This window comes from Piliocolobus tephrosceles, chromosome 8 (genome assembly GCF_002776525.5).
Source record: "Piliocolobus tephrosceles isolate RC106 chromosome 8, ASM277652v3, whole genome shotgun sequence".
In the NCBI taxonomy this organism is placed as follows: Eukaryota; Metazoa; Chordata; class Mammalia; order Primates; family Cercopithecidae; genus Piliocolobus; species Piliocolobus tephrosceles.
The window spans coordinates 129,973,274-129,990,916 of NC_045441.1; the positions used below are offsets into that span (position 1 = coordinate 129,973,274).

Sequence of the window (17,643 nt, forward strand, 5' to 3'; positions counted from 1 at the left end):
AATGTTCTTATTACATCACTGTTTGTCATAACAAAAAAAATCCGAATATAACCTAAATGCTCATCAATGGAGAAAAACTGTGGTATATTAAGAAGCTGGAATACTTGATAATAGCACTGAATGAAATAGATCTGTATGTATCAACATATAAATACATACACCTTGAAATCATAATTTTGAATAAAAAGGATGAGACGCTGACCATTACATACATATAGTATCATATCACCTTACAAATTAAAAAAACAAAAACACTGGCTTATGGAACACATATATATAATAAAATATAAAAATATGATTGAAGGTACCTCACACTTATAGTGACTGCCTTTTTGGGGACAAGATGGGATGACGGGTGTTCAGCAGAGGAATGGGACTGGCAGAGGAACCTAAATTTGTACTTCTATGTATAATATGAAGCAAATATAACAAAAAAATAGTATTTGTTCATTGTAGGCAACTAAACACAGCTGTTTAATATATTGTCCTTTATACTTTTCCATATAAGTATTTTATTTTATTTTTATTTTTGAGATGAAGTCTTGCTCTGTTGCCCAGCCTGGGGTGCAGTGGCATGATTTCGGCTCACTGCAACCTCTGCTTCCCAGGTTCAAGCAATTCTCTTGCTTCACTCTCCCGAGTAGCGGGATTACAGGTGTGAACCACAACGTCTGGCTAATTTTTATATTTTTAGTAGAAACAGGGTTTCACCATGTTGGCCAGGCTGGTCTCAAACTCCTGACCTCAGGTGATCCGCCCGCCTTGGCCTCCCAAAGTGCTAGGATTACAGGCATAAGCCAACACGTCGGCACCGGCCAAGTATTTTAAATTTTCTAAACAAAAAGTTAAAAAACCTTATGAACAATAATTTCTAAATGTTAAACCAAAGTTACCAATTTTGAAATACTTAAAACAGGCAACTTTCTTTACAACACTATATACAACTTATAAGTATGGTTTTCATTTAGTGATATAAAAGGCCACATCCAGGGACTTGCTACTATCACATTTCTTGATATTACAATCCTTTCATTTAGTCTACCTTATTTTGAAGATAGCTTACCTACGCTACCTTACACTGAAGACAGCTTACCTATCTTACGTAGTCTATCTTATACTGAAGATAGCTTACCTAGGAATAAAGTTAAAAATGAAGAAGATACTGAAGATAGCTTGCTTATCTTCAATATTTCCCTTTTGTGTCCCTACAGCATTCAGTTTTATTCTTGTTATCTCTACTTCTTTCTCCTGTTATGTCATAGATCCTTGGAGAACTTGTACATCTTCCCATCTCTAGAGGAAATAATCTTGGCTACTTTCTCTTTTCTGCCCGATTTCTATTATTAGAGCATTGTTCAAAAATCTTTGTAATTTTTCTTGTCTCAGGTCATTGGTATTTAACTATGAATTGTATGTAAAACTATTTATAAAAGCAAATCCTTTCTCCACAAAGATATATAAAAGCCAACAATCACACACAAAAACGCTTCACATTACTAGGATAGAAGGGAAATGCAAATAAAACCCAAAATGAGACACCATTTCATACCCATTAGGATGGCTACAATAAAAAAGACAAATAATAAACAAGTTTGGCAGCGATGTGAAAAAAACAGGACCCTCATGCTCAAGGGAAAGTACAATGGTGTAGCCATTTTGAAAAACATTCTGCCAGTCTCTTAAAAGGTTACTAGAGGCATAAATGAAATCATATGTCCACACAAAACCTTGAACATGAATGTTCACAGCAGCAATGTTCATAATAGCTAAAAAGTAGAAACAACACAAATGTCCATCAGCTGATAAATGTGTAAACAAAATGTGGCATATACATCCAATGAAATATTATTGAGCCATAAGAAGGCATGAAGGACTGACACAGGGTACAATGTGGATAGAGTCTGGAAACTTTATGCAAAGTAAAAGAAGTCAGTCACAAACACATATTGTATGATTTCATTTATATGAAATGCCAGAGAATCGGCAAATCTATAGAGACGGAGAGCAAATGGGTGGTTACATAGGGATGAGAGGAATGGGAAGTGACTGCTAACGGGTTTAGTGTTCCTTTTCAGGGTGAAAAAATAGTTTTAAATAGATTATCACGGCCGCAGAACTTTGTGAATATACAAAAATCATTTTATACTTTAAATGGGTAAATTGTATGGCTTTTGAATTATATCTCGATAAACCATTAAACAAAATTTTTTTAAAGAAATTTTCTTTTGACTTATAAACCTAAACAGGCTTAGAACACAAGTCATCTTTAATGGTAATCAGGTGAGTCTAACATTTCTTGGTTAATTTTTTGTCATATAACACAAACAATGGTCACACAGACAAACAATATACACAGGACTCAAGTCAAATATACTTTAAGTGTTATTAGATTGGTAATACTTTAAAAAATCTGTTAACATTCTATGTTGGCCAGGATCTTGTGGGAAAAGGAAGTCTCATACACTTGCTGAGAATCAAAATCTTTTCTTATATTAAGTTATCGCAAAGTTTTCAGTGTTTATATTCTATGACCCAATAATTATTTCAAGGTATTTATCTTCCCCAGTAAAAATATTCCCACAGTGTTTCAGGATATATGTATTTAAATATATACTGCAACATTACCCAATTATCTATCAAGAAAGAAATAGCTAAATGAGATATAACCACCCTAAACAATAATACATGAATAAATATATAATTATCCTGAACAATCATAAAAAACAGACATCCTGGCATTATGCGAAATAAGGGTATCAAGTATAAAGTAAAAGGTCAGTCCCTTTTTCTTGTCCCAGGGAATATCCCCATCCCTCTGATAACCACAATTAACAGACTTTTACAATTTATTCAAATATATCTCAGGGCCAGGTGCAGTGGTTCATGCCTATAATCCCAGCACTTTGGGAGGCCACAGAGGGAGGATTGCTTGAGCCCAAGAGTTTGAGACCAGCCTGGGTAATGTAGCAAGGCCCTATCTCTACAAAAAAATTAAAAAATTAGGCACAGCACATGCCTATGGTCTCAGCTACTTGAGGGCTGAGATGGGAGGATCACCTGAGCCTGGGAAGTCAAGACTGCAGTTAGCTGTGATTACACCACTGCACTCCATTGTGGTCAACAGGGCAAGACTCATTCTCGAAAAATAAAATTAAAAATAAAAATCTCAAAGGACATATATGTTTATTATTTTTAGTTATTGCATATATTCCAGGATCTAGAAAATCTTTTTTCCTTTTAAGACAGGGACTCACTCAGTTGCTCAGGCTGGAGTGCAGCAGCCTTACTGTACCTTACTGAAGCCTCAAAATCCTGGATTCTCCCGCCTCAGCCTCCCAAGTACCTGGGACTACAAACTCATGCTAGCACACCTGGCTAATTTTCTGTAGAGACAGGGTCTGGTTACATTGCCCAGGCTGGTCTTGAACTCCTGGGCTCAAGCCATCCTGCCTAGGCCTCCCAAAAAGTGTTGGGATTACAGGTGCAAGCCACTACACCCAGCCTCTGAATTTTTTTTTTTTTTAGACAGAGTCTTCCTCTGTCACCCAGGCTGGAGTGCAGTGGCGGGATCTCAGCTCATTGCAACCTCTGTCTCCCAGGTTCAAGTAATTCTCCTGCCTCAGCCTCCTGAATAACTGGGATTACAGGTGCATGCCACCATGCCTGGCTAATTTTTTTTTTTTTTTTTTGTATTTTTAGTAGAGATGAGGTTTCGCCATGTTGGTCAGGCTGGTCTCGAACTCCTGACCTCAAGTGATCCTCCTGCCTCGACCTCCCAAAGTGCTGGCAAAAAACAACAGATGCTGGCAAAACTGCAGAGAAAAGGGAAAATTTATACACTGTTGGTGGGAATGCAAATTAGGTACTGCGGAAAGCAGTTTGGAAATTTCTCAAAGAACTTAAAATAGAACTACCATTCGATCTAGCAATCTCATTGCTGGGTATATATCCAAAACAAACTGAATCACTCTACCAAAAAAACACATCTTTAACACAGCACTATTCACAATACCAAAGGTATGGAATCAATCTGGTTGCCCATCAATGGTGGTTTGCATAAAGAAAATGTATATACACACCATGAAATACTATGCAGCCATAAAAATGAATGAAATCATGTCTTTTGCAGCAACCTGGATGCAGCTGGAAGCCATTATCCTAAGCAAATTAACACAGGAAGAGAAAACCAAATACCAAATGTTCTCATGTCTAAGTAGGAGCTAAAGTTTGGGTACTTATGGACATAAAGATGGCAATAACAAAAACTGGAGGCTACTAGAGGGGGGAGGACAAAGGTTGAAAAACTACTGGGTACTATGCTCAGTACTTGGATGATGGGATCAAACCTCAGCATCTTGCAATATACCCAGATAACAAAGCTGCACATGTACCTCCTGAATCTAAAATAAAAGTTGAAAAAAAAATTTAATAATTATTTCTCCCAAAGTCTATTTCATATGATATTTCCACAGTACTATCAGCCTTCTTAAAGGCTATTAAAAAAAAAAAAAAACATTTATCTAGGTACAACCAACATATAATAAACTGCAATGATTTAGAGTACACAATTTGATATATTTTGAGATTATGTATATGCCCATGCAACCATCATCACATTCAAGATAATGAACATACCCATCACTTTCTGAAAGGTTCCTTGTGCTCCTATGTAAACCTTCCATCCTGCCATAACACTGTGCCCAGGCAAATAAGAATCTGTTGTCACTATAGAAGAGTTTGCATTTTCTAGAATTTTATGTAAATTGAATTTTTAAACATGTAATCAATTTTTGTCTGACTTCTTTCACTCAGCATAATTATTTTGAGATTCATCTATGTTGTGTGCATTAGCAATTCATTGCTTTCTACTGAGTAGTATTCCCTTTTATAGACATAGCACAATTTAACCATTCACCTGTTTATGGACATTTGGGTTATTTCCAGTTTGGGGCTATGACAAAGCAACTAAGAACATTTGTATGCAAATCTTTGAATGAACATATGCTCACTTTTCTCTTGGGTAAATACAGAGGAGTAGAAGGGCTGGGTGATATGTTAACTGTACGTTTGACTTTCTGTGGAGGTGGACAGGGTCTTGCTCTTTCACCGAGGCTGGAGTGCAATGGTGCACATAGCACAATGTAGCTTTTAACTCCTGGGCACAAGTGATCCTCCTGCCTCAGCTTCCCAGGTAGCTAGGACTACAGATGTACACCACCACACTTGGCTAATTAAAAAAATTTTTTGTAGACATGGGGTCTCACTATGTTGCCCTGGCTGGTATGGAACTCCTGGTCTCAAGTGATTCTCTCGCCTTGACCTCCCAAAGCACTGGGATTACAGGTGTGAGCCACCATGTCCAGCCTAATGTTTTAAATAACTACCATATTATTATTTCACAAAACTGTGGTAAAATATACCTAACATAAAGTTCAACATTTCAACCATTTTTAAGTGTACAATTTAGTGTTAAGCACATTCACAATGTTGTGCAACCAATCTCCAGAACTCTTTTCATCCTGCAAAACTAAAACTCTATAACCGTTAAACAACTCGCCAGCACCCCTTCCCCCAGCTCCTGGCAAGCACCATTCTACTCTGTGTCTCTATGAGTCTGAACACTCTAGATACTTCAATAAGTGGAATCATACAGTATTTGTCATTTTATGACTGGCTCATTTCACTTAACATAATGTTCTTGAGATTTACTCATGTTGTAGTATGTGTTAGAATGTCCTGTTTTAAGGCTGAATATTCCAATGTATATACATACCATATTTTGTTCATCCATTCCTCCATCAACAGAAATCTGGGTTGCTTCTGCCTTTGGCTACTATAGTGAATAATGCTGCTATGAACATGAGTGTATGAATATCTCTTTGAGATCCTGCTTTCAATTATTTTGGGTACATACACAGAAGGAGAATTGCTGGATTATATGGTAATTCTATTTTCAGTTTTTTGAGGAACCTCTGTATGTTTTCCATAGCAGTTCCTCCATTTTACATTTCCACCAACAGTGCATCAGGGGTCCAATTTCTCCACACCCCTGCCAACTCTTGCTATCTTCTCTTTTGTCTGAGAGCCGACATCCTAATGGGTGTCAGGTGGTATCTCATTGTGGTTTTGATTTGCGTGTTCCTAATAATTAGCAATGTTGGGCACCTTTTCATATGCTGGTGGCCATCCAGATATCTTCATTAAAGAAATGTCTGTTCAAGTCCTCTGCCCATTTTTAAACAGGGTTGTATGCTCCTATAGGAGTTCTTTATATTTTGGATATTAACTCCTTATCGGATATATGATTTGCAAATATTTCTCCCATTCCAGGTTGGCTTTTCACTCTGTTGATTATATCATTTGATGATCATAAGTTTTAAATTCTGATACTAGTACAATTTTTCCATTTTTTCTTATGTTCCCTGGGCTTTTGGCATCGTGGCCAATAATCACTGACAAATCCAAAGCTATGATGCTTTTCTCCTGTGTTTTCTTGTAAAAGTTTTATGACTTTAACTGTTATGTTCAAGTCTTTGATTCATTTTGGGTTATTCTTTTTGTACATGGTATAAGGGAAGGGTCCCACTTCCTTCTTTTGCATGTGGATATTCAGTTTCCAACACCATTTGCTGAAGAGATTCTCCTTACTTCATGAAGTGGTCTTGGGAACCTTGTCAAAGATCATTTGACCATAAATGTGAAGATTTAGCTCAGGACTCTCATCTGTCTGTATGCCAGTACCACTTAGTTTTGATTATTGTAACTTTGTATAAGTTTTGAGATCAGGAAGCATGATGCCCCCAACTTTGTACTTTCATTTTGAGACTGTTTTGGCTGTATGGGATTCCTTGAGATACTGTATTAATTTTAGGAAGGATTTTCTATTTCTGGGAAAAAAACAAAACAAAAACAAACAAACAAAAAAACACTGTTCGGATTCTGAAAAGGTTTCATTAAATAAAACTGCCAAATTTTATTCCAAAGTGGTTGTACCAATTAAACATTCCTATCAGCAGTGTATGGAAATTCTAGTTCTTTAACATCCCCACTAACACTTGGTGTGGCCACTCTAATTTCGGCCATTCTAGGAGGCACGTAAGGGTATCATGTGCCTATTTAATCTGCATTTTCCTAATGACTAATGTTGATTATCTTCTCATGTGTTTATTACCATCCATATATCTCTTTGATGAAATTGTTCAAATCCTTTGTCCAGTTTTAATTGGATTGTTTTTTCTTTTTTTTTGAGACGGAGTCTCGTTCTGTTGCCCAGGTGGGAGTGCAGTGGTACAATCTCGGCTCACTGCAACCTCTGCCTCCCGAGTTCAAGCAATTTTCTGCCTCAGCCTCCCGAGCAGCTGGGGTTACAGGCACCTGCCACCATGCCCAGCTAATTTTTTTATTTTTAGTAGAGACGGGGTTTCACCATCTTGGCCAGGCTGGTCTTGAACTCCTGACCTCGTGATCCACCTGCCTCAGCCTCCCAAAGTGCTGGGATTACAGAAGTGAGTCTCCACACCTGGCCATTTGTTTTCTTATTATTGAGTTTTCAGAGTTCTTTATATATTTTACATGTCCTTGATCAGATATATGGCTTGCAAAGATTATCAACCTATGGTTTTTCTTTTTATTCTCTTAACACTGTCTTTTGAAGAGCAGAAGTTTTACATTTTGATTAATCCAATAAATATGCTCATTATAGATTGTGCTTCTGGTGTCATATTTAAGAAATCTTTGCCAAACCCCAGGTCACAAAAGTTTTCTGCCGTGTTTTCTTCTGCAAATTTTAGTTTTAATTTTTACTTTTCATTCCTTCTGAGTTCAATTTCCTTTATACAGTAAACCTTCTTGGACAATTCCTTCAAGCAGAGCCTATGAAAAGTAAACTCTTTCTCTGGAAAGGACTTTATGGTGCATTTGCCCAAGTTAACCTAATTAAATTTATAGCTTAGCTTAGCTGAGAGATTTACAGGTACCTCTCAGTACATTGGGTATATTATTCTAGTGTCTTCTGATTTCTACAGCTGCCACAAAAAAAATTTCCCAGACTAATTATAATTATTTTCCACATAATTTTTTCCCTGAGTGCTTTTAAAAAAATATTCTTTGGTTTTATTATGTTCACACCAGATTCAAATTGTTTGTCCAACTCAGAGAGTGTGCTTCCTAAATTATTAGATTTATGTCACTTGTAAATGTTAGCCCTAATTTATTTGAATTTTTCTCTACTCATTTATTTCTATTCTTACCTTTTGGAACTCCTTTGAGACATATAATGCTCATTCCATTTTTCATATCGCTTAACCTCTCTTTTATATTTTCTATAGCTCTCTTTGCTTTCCAGAGTTCACTAATTCATTCTTTGGTTGGGTTTAATCTAGCTTTACCTTGTTCACTGAGTTTTTTAAATAAATATTTGAATTTCTATATAACATTTAAACATTTCCTCTATAATTTGCTGTAACAAACTTGATACACTGAAATTTAACTTAAAGTGTTATCTTGCTACATCCTCAAATGAGTATCAGTATGTTCACTCTTTTTTCCTAGAGACAACTGTTTCTTTTGAACTTTCCACATTTCTTTTTTTCTATGTCATTTCAAGTTTTCCAACTCTTATTATAAAAAAACTTCAGAAGGAAAATCTGAACAAATGGTACAATTAACATCCAAATTCTTTCTTAGATTCTAAGATTATCTTTTCATATTTGCTTTTTCTCTTTCTCTGCATGTTGATTTCCATCACACCATTTGAAGTTTCAAAGTAACTGACAGAGATAGAAATGAAATAGTGGTTACTTTTAGCGAATTGGAAGGGGCACAGGAGAAAGTCGCAATCCAAGCAAGAATACTTCATAGATGACGAGGTTTAAATCAAGACTACCTAAAAGCTCTACTTAGTTCTTTCTTAGGAGTCTAACCTTGCTGTTTTTAAGTCTGCTGACTCACTGATGGTAGACTGTTTCCTTGCATGTCTTGTAACTTGAGATCTTGAGATCGTCAGTAAAGCATTATCTTTGTGAATTCTATGAGACCTAGATGGGCCAAAGGAGGGTTTGCACTGCTTCTGTGCAGTGCCTGAGTGCTATTACCACTCAAGATCAGTTGTTATGCCCACTTCATGGCTTGAGGGTTCCTAGACAATGTAGGTAGTATAAATTTGAATCCCACACAATGATTAGAATAGGTCCATAGTTAAGAAGTCACAGGATAAACTTTAGAGTACTGTCAAAGACAGTCAAGTTTATTGTTACCTTTATGTATTCTGGTGAATAGATTTCATCCTTTCACTGAAGGTAATGTCCTTCACAGGGTCAGTTTTATGTGAGAATCTGGGTTCCAATTACCTTTGTGACACAGGCTGAAGGCCCAGTGTTGTATCCCCACATACTGATATTCACATCCTTTGTTACAGAGTGACAAACTGGCCCTGAGGTCACTACAGCAGAGGTCAGCAAACTTCTTCCATAAAGAACCAGAGGTTTTGTAGATTACAGCGTGATGTACAACTGCTCAACACCGCTGCTAAAGCATGAAACCAGTCACAGACAACATGTAAACAGATTAGCATTGTTGTGTTCCAATAACATTTTATCTACGAACACTGAAATTTTAATTTAAATTTTTTTTTTTTTTTGAGACGGAGTTTCGCTTTTGTTGCCCAGGCTGGAGTGCAATGGCGCAATCTCGGCCCACTGCAACCTCCACCTCCCAGGTTCAAGCGATTCGCCTGCCTCAGCCTCCCAAGTAGCTGGGTTACAGGCATGAGGTACCACACCCGGCTAATTTTGTATTTTCAGTAGAGACGGGGGTTTCGCCATGTTGGCCAGGCTGATCTAGAACTCCTGACCTGAGGTGATCCACTCCCCTCAGCCTCCTGTGCTGGGATTATAGGCATGAGCCACTGTACCTGGCCAAAATTAGAATTTCATGTAATTTTCATAGATTATGAAATACTATTATTCCTTTAATTTTTTTCAAGCATTTAAAACTGTAAAATCCATTCTTAGTTTGCAAGCTATATAAAAATAGACTGCGGGTTACATTTGTTGAAGGCTATAGTTCAGCAATACCTTAACAGAGCAGCCCTTATGCTTCTTTGGTTTTTTCAACTCCCTTTTGTTTTCACCCTCTAAAGGTTTTTCTTTCTATTGAGCTCAGCTATACACTTAAATAAACATATTTTATTCAGCATTTCTAGTTGCGAGAGATATTTCTAGACCTACTAGAATACTGCAATGTGGTACACATAAAGAATAAGTAATATCACAGTTTCCTACATCTTTCCTTTTCTCAATTATAATACCTCTCAGAAAAACCTTCAAGTACAAGTCTTTTTACAGGCTGCTTAGTACTACATGGTGTGTCTGCACCATGATTTACACAATCATTTCTCTACTGATGACATTCTATATTTTTTTCTCATTACAATGATTTAACAAATATCCTTGTATAAACGTCCCTATATATTGGTGCTTTTATGTGCTAAATTCCCAATAGTTGGAGTACTGGCTTGGAAGATACAGTTCTTGTAAATTTTGACAGATACTATCAAAGTGCCTTCCAATAAACTGTGCTACTTCACATTTCTATCCTTAACTAAGGGAGTTTTCTCACTAAATCCCTGCCAATAATAATTTCTATTTTGCCAGACAGATTAAATGATGATCTCATAGTTTTAATTTGCATACTCACAACTGACTGACTGCATCTGAACAGTGTTCATGTGCTTTACTGTTCATTTGGATTTAGTCTTATATGAACTGCCTATTGATATTTTTTCCCTATTTTTCTACTGGGTTTTGTCTTTTTCTTGTCAATTTTGAAGTGTTCTTTGAATATACAGAAGACTATTTACTTGCTGTTATCTGGGCACCAATGCTGTTTCCAAATTTATACAGACTATTGACTTTGTCAAGGTTTTGTTTTTTTTTTTTGTGGGGGGGCATACATAATTTAGAAATTGTATTTAATCAATCTGTCTCTTACAGCTTTTGAGCTAATTAAGTTTTGATTAAGATAGTGACCTCAACTCCTAGATTTTACACGCAGCCTAGTCTACTAGATTTTTCTTGAAAGATTTATATATATATATATTTTTTTTGTATTTAATCTCTTGATTCTGACAGAATTTACTTTTGTAAGCAGTCTAAGATGTTGGGCCCAATTTTGTCTTCTTTTAGATATGCCAGCACCAAAAATTAAATAATGCACCATCTTCTTACTGACTGAACCATTTTTTCATATAACATTTTCTGAAAATCTGGGATCTATTTCTAGATACCTATTATATTCTACTGAAATAATTTTCAGTCCCCAGATACCCAAAGTGTCTTACTTTTAATATTAGCTTGGCTATCAACTTTCATTAGATCTTTAATGGCCCCGATCCACTGCCTTCTAGCCCTCAGTTTGCCAATGAGAAAACTATCCAATTTTCGTTCTCCTGTAGATTGCCAGTTTATCTTTCTGAAAGGGCTTAAGATGTTCTCTTTCAACTTTTGAATTATACAGCAAGCATCCAGGTCAATCTCTGTTTTTGTTTTCCTGTTGACAGTCAGTTGCCCCTATCTATATGAAGGCTGGTTTTTGTTCAACACAGGAAAATTGTCTTGTATTATGTCTGTGAATACATCTTCCCTCTATTTTTGTTTGCTTCTTCGTTTATTAAACAGAAGTTGGAACGTTTGCTCTCTTCACTCTCTTATCTTTTCTCTCATATTTGTCCCCTTATTGCGTATCTTAAAAGGTATGTCTTTAGCTTTACTTTCCAAAATACTTATTAACTCTAGCTATCCTAATATTTGGCCTTTCTGTTTAACAAAAGTCAACAATCATACTTCCAATTTTCAAACTCTGTGGTCCTCTGACTCAATTTCTGTATCAAACTGATTTGGCTGCGAGAATGAAGTACATCCTGAGCTATATATTTTTACATCTTCTAGTTGCTTTATTTCTTGAGTTTTCTCTGTTGCTGTTGGTGTTCTAGTCATATTCATAAAATAAAACGTAGATTGATTTGGTGGGGACTTTCTCCTGCACAGTTGTAGAGGTCCAACAAATGGCAAGTCGTTTGTTACGCTGACAAACTCTGATATTGTGGTTTATAATAATATATATTTTGGTCTTCAACCCTTTGGCCTTCAACCCCAGTTCCAGGCACAGAGCTCCTAAAACTTGTAATTTCCTGAGTGATCAGGGTGCTAGGTGCATCTTTTGTTCTCATATTTGGTCTTTGACCTTGGCTCCTGACACAGAGCTCTGAATCCCTTGGAATTTCCTAAGTGATAGGAGTATCTTTTGTTCTAATGATGTAACTTTTGGTGGGTTCCTGAATGGAAGGTGGTCAAAAGAAAGGCCAAGCTATGATGTGAAGTCTGGAACTTTCAGCCCCATCCACCAACCTCTGAGAAGGTGGGAGGTCCTGGAGATTGGTCTAGTAAATATCACACCTATATGATGAAGCTTCCATAAAAATCACTGAAATGCAAGAGCTTCCAGGGTGCTGAACATTTGGAGGTAGTGGAAGGTGATGCTCCTAAAGAGAGCACAGAAGCTCTGCATCCCTTCCCACATACCTTTCCCTATGTATTTCTTCCATTTGGCTGTTTGTCTTTTACCTCTTGTAACATCCTTTATAGCAAACCAGTAAACGTAAGTGTTTCTCGAAGTTTTGTGAGCTATTCTAGCAAACGATAAAAGATTAGAAGACGTGGAAATCCTTGATTTATAGCCAGCTGGTGAGAAGTGTAAGTCACAACCTGGAACTTGTGACTAGCATCTCAAGAGGGCACAGTCTTGTGGGACTGAGCTCTTAACCTGTGGGGTCTACGCTATCCCTGGGTAGATAGTGTCAGAATTGAGTTAAATTGAAGGCAACTTAACAACAATTGTAGACAACTGGGTAGAGACACCCAGTTGATTATCTACAGAGAACTGGAGATTGCTTGGTGGGGAAAAACACCCCCACATATCTAGTCACAAAAATGTGTTGTGTACTAGGAGAAAGCAGTTTGTTTTCCAGACAGATTACTAATGGGTACAGAGGTGAGAAGTCTGATATATTCCAGACAGACGCAGAGTATTATTTTACTCCTGGGTAGATTAACCTTTACTTTTTACCCCACTGGATTTCTCTGAGGTTCAGAGACATCTGATGTTCAGTTCCACCATTTAAACACACACAGCAGTCACACAGACCTCTCCAGGCAGAAATTTTGTTTAGAAAATGACTTTTAGAGCTTTTTTCATGGAATAAATGCTATAAATTATTTGTTCCATATATACAGAAGAGGAACTAACAGGATTTCCCCTATTGTACAATTCCAGAAGGCAGTATTCACATCTCTATGGAATGTAAGGCTACATGTGCAATGTAAGGCTATACCGGGGACTCAGGACTCAGCAACCCATTATCAGATGTCTCAAAATATCAGGCCAGGACCTTTAAAAATTTTTTTTAATTCAGAAATTCAGTGTTTTTAGTTGAATCTGGTTTGTTTTGGTTCTCCACAGGACTCACAACTAATACACACCTTCAAAATATTCATATTTACATCACCTGCTCGATTTATGAAGACACATGACTTTGTCTTCCTGCCAGAGCAAGACCTTCGACTAATTAGTCTGATGACTACCCAAGAGGCAAATCCACTTCTTTGTAATCTGCTGACTATGCTATCTGCGTCATCAGGATTTTGCTAAGAATGGCTCCCTTCATGTAAGACTCTGGCTCCTAGTACTTTGTTTGGTTTCCTATTTTGGCTTATTTATGTAACCACTCATATAGCTTCCATCTTCCAGGAATTCTTAAACATTTCTAGTTCTCTGACAAAATCCGATCCTGTTTTATTATTCTTTTTACATATCTTTACTATCATTTCAATGAAATTTCTGGAGAGGAATAAAGACATAAAGGCAAGTGTTTAGTGTGCTATCTTGGTCTACAAATCTAAGTCCACTTTAAAAAATATAATCTCATTCTTCGTACTTGATTTCATTTGCTGCTAGTAGGTTCTAGTAACCTTTGTTCGAGTGTTCAGGACAAACAGAAGCATATGTATTTTGATGGAGGAGTGGTCATTCACTACCACAAACAATTTTACTTAGAATGTGAATTATCCTGGCTGAGAAGATATATGTAAAGTCCTTAGCACAGAACTTGGAACACAGCATGGCAAATGCTCAAACAGTAACTGTTAATGTTAATAAAAATTGAGGGGAGAAAAGGAGAGGAAAAGAGGTAGCTAAGTAAAGGGTTAACAGATTCAGATAAAAGAGAGAATGGCAAAATAATCTTCTTGAAAGAGTTTACTACCACAAACCCATTTATTGACGATTCATAATACCTTTTAAGTTCATGATATACAGTTTTTCTGAGTATTGAATATGAATTGTTAAACTGGGAGTATGATGGACAGGAACAAGTTACTTATTTAATCTAAGCCTAGCCAGAATAATTAAGGTAAGCCTAGTCAATTGCCCAATAGTTATTCATTTGTGATCATTTTACATCTTTGAAGAGTCTCAGTTGTTTTCATTTCTTTTTAAAAGGGAAATTATAAGCTTTAGGGATACTTGTAAATTTCTCTTGTCCTCTCTCATAAATATGAGAAGGCTAGTTAAACTTTTTTTTTTTTGAGATGGAGTCTCGCTCTGTCGCCCAGGATGGAGTGCAGTGGTGCAATCTCGGCTCACTGCAAGCTCTACCTCCTAGGTTCATGGCATTATCCTGCCTCAGCCTCCCAATTAGCTGGGACCACAGGTGCCCGCCACCACGTCTGGCTAATTTTTTTGTATTTTTAGTGGAGACGGGGTTTCACCATGTGTTAACCAGGATGGTCTCATCTCCTGACCTTGTGATCCGCCTGCCTCAGCCTCCCAAAATGCTGGGATTACAGGCATGAGCTACAGCGTCCGGCCGGAGGCTAGTTAAACTTAATCATTAGGCTGAGAAATTTGAAAGGCTCCAACAACCCCAACTTTACATCTGTATATAGAAACTCACACAATTACTAAATTTAGTGGAACCTGGAAGGAACAAGAATACCATGATGAAGAGAAGGGAAACGCCTAGGACTGAAGAACACATTTCCTACTTTCCTCTCATGAATACAGACAATAAAGAATTAATTTAAGATCTACTGGGGATGGGATATTTGCCACAGTTTTGTTAGGCTACTTCAAAGATAGAATATCTATTCACAGATAATTCATATGTTGACATTCCCCTTTAAATGGGGCATCCCTGGAAAGATATGCTTAGTAATTCCCCATCTTAACGTGGGAAAAATAATTTTAATTTCATTCTACCCAACAGAAGAGAAAGGGTAGGAGAACTGGATTTGTTTTATAAATTGATTTGTAATTCTGTACAATGAAAAATTAGAGTCCATTTTTTACAACCAACTTTTGTCTGTACATGGAAAAAGGGCAGAAAAAGTATGACTGATGGTATGACAATAAACGACGCCTTTAGAAAGCCATATTTCCTAAGGTAAAAATGTACAGGCTGATAACTTATAACTCCATTAGTTTTCTAAACTCATGCAGGAATTCTTAACTTCTGAGAGTAAAATGCCTTTATAATAACTTTTTTTTCTTAAGTCAGAAAGGAATTTTTGGAATATTAAACAATGACCAATTGCACTTTTAATTTCTGATGTCAGAGAAAAAAATGAAAAATTTTGACTTCAGTTGTATTTGGAAATGAAATTTTTTTTATTGTCAAAAGTAACCATATACATTTAAAAAGTAGTGATGTATACAGATGGGTTACTTAAGTCTACTGACAATATTTGTTGACTTAAGGATTATAGACCATCCACAATAATTCCACAGATTTCTCTTTAAAGGCTTTAAATGTTACTTACAGGGTACACTGTTCCAATGGTAATACTAATTTTCAACAATCAAAAGTTAAGTAGATGAGGGGAAACATATCAATCACACTGGAAGTTCAACATCCGATAATATAACTCAGAAAGGAGATTTCTCAAGGGTGAAGAATGAATCTTACCTGACACACATTAGATAACGAACAAGCTCAAGTCTTAAAATCCTGATTTATTTTAAACTAGTGCTTAGACATGACTGTGGTTCAAGTTTGGCAGACAGGTTTAAATGTCAAATCCAACACCAGAGAAAATACAATTTATTTCAGTTAAGGAATATACACTTTGCCACCAAATAATTATGTCTTTTTCATTCCTGCATGACATGGATGCCTCTATTTGCATGACCTCTGAATATTAAGTAATAATATATTAATTTTCAACAACTGATCTGTCTGAAAAATACAAAGAAACAGCAAAATGATGATATTAAAACTGACTCACCACTGTCCTCTGTTTGTTGGGTAGGAAGACTCTAACGATAGGTTTTTGTGGTGACTTGGGGTTGCTCCGTGCCACATCTGTGGGATTTTGAAAAACTGAAAGAGATGAAGGTAGCACTGAAAGGCTAGAAGAGGAAGAAGATGTAACGGTGTCCATTGATGCAGAGCTAGAAACAGAAAAATCAGTTCCGTTCCCCAGAGATTCCAATAACTGTTGTTCTCTTTGTTGGAGTGCATCTAGCTTGCTGGTGTATTCTTCATAGGCCTATAAAATAAAGTAGACTTATATTCAATCTGGACTTTGTCCTGACATTAACAAAAGATAATATAAAATTTTAGCCTTTGCTTATAATCCTTTTACCAGCTGATAGGGTTTTAAGTTTCAAATTACAAAATAAGTGCCAGAAATACTATAAATGAATACTTTCACCTTTAAATGGATAAATTCTTTGTTATTAGACACTACACTATATTACACCTGATAAACGTGACCTATGCATATGTGATATCTAGATGGTCCATGAATAAGAAAAAAGCACAGTATTTCCAATTTTCTGGTCGATGTATATTTACCTTCCAAACCACGTCCAACATAAAACACTGTATCAAGGATAAGTGTTCCTCCCATTAAAAAAATTACTTTGTACCAGAAAAGTTGTAGGCATATAAATTCCATTTGTTCTCTCTCTCAACAGAAAAAGAAGTTGAAAAGTATATAAGGTATTAAAAAAGATTTGTCCAAAAAAAAACCCAAAATTAGGCCGGGCACGGTGGCTCAAGCCTGTAATCCCAGCACTTCGGGAGGCCGAGACGGGCGGATCACGAGGGCAGGAAATCAAGACCATCCTGGCTAACACGGTGAAACCCCGTCTCTACTAAAAAATACAAAAAACTAGCCAGGCGAGGTGGCGGGCACCTGTAGTCCCAGCTACTCGGGAGGCTGAGGCAGGAGAATGGCGTAAACCCGGGAGACAGAGCTTGCAGTGAGCTGAGATCTGGCCACTGCACTCCAGCCTAGGCGACAAAGCAAGACTTCATCTCAAAAAAAAAAAAAAAAACCCCAAAATTTAGGACACAGTACCAGCCAGATCTCACTGTTAGCACCAAAACCTCAATAGGGTTTAGAAAACGTGTAACTGCCACATTCTTTCTGAAATGGCTATCAGTTAAAATACTTTATTCTTCTCAGTATGGCTCTTTGATGACTTCTTTCCCCACCAAGTGCTGCTTAGAGATCGAACTTGTATGCAAAGCCATAAGCCTTGTGAAAAAACAAAAACAAAAACAGAATTGTATTTGAAAATGTG

The 17,643-nt window shown here is 36.8% G+C and overlaps 1 protein-coding gene across 4 annotated transcripts in view; it reads right to left on the reverse strand.

Moving 5' to 3' along the window:
• The window catches only part of BRAF (B-Raf proto-oncogene, serine/threonine kinase), a 197,072-nt gene that overhangs the window by 87,248 nt on the left and 92,181 nt on the right, over positions 1-17,643 (reverse strand). For all 4 annotated transcript variants that reach the window (XR_002724973.1, XM_023184915.2, XM_023184914.2 and 1 more), the window contains exon 3: positions 16,338-16,601. Coding sequence is in view for 3 of the 4 variants with exons in the window: in XM_023184915.2 (XP_023040683.1) it covers positions 16,338-16,601 (264 nt within the window). In the remaining variant the exon portion in view is untranslated. The remainder of the gene's footprint in view (positions 1-16,337; positions 16,602-17,643) is intronic.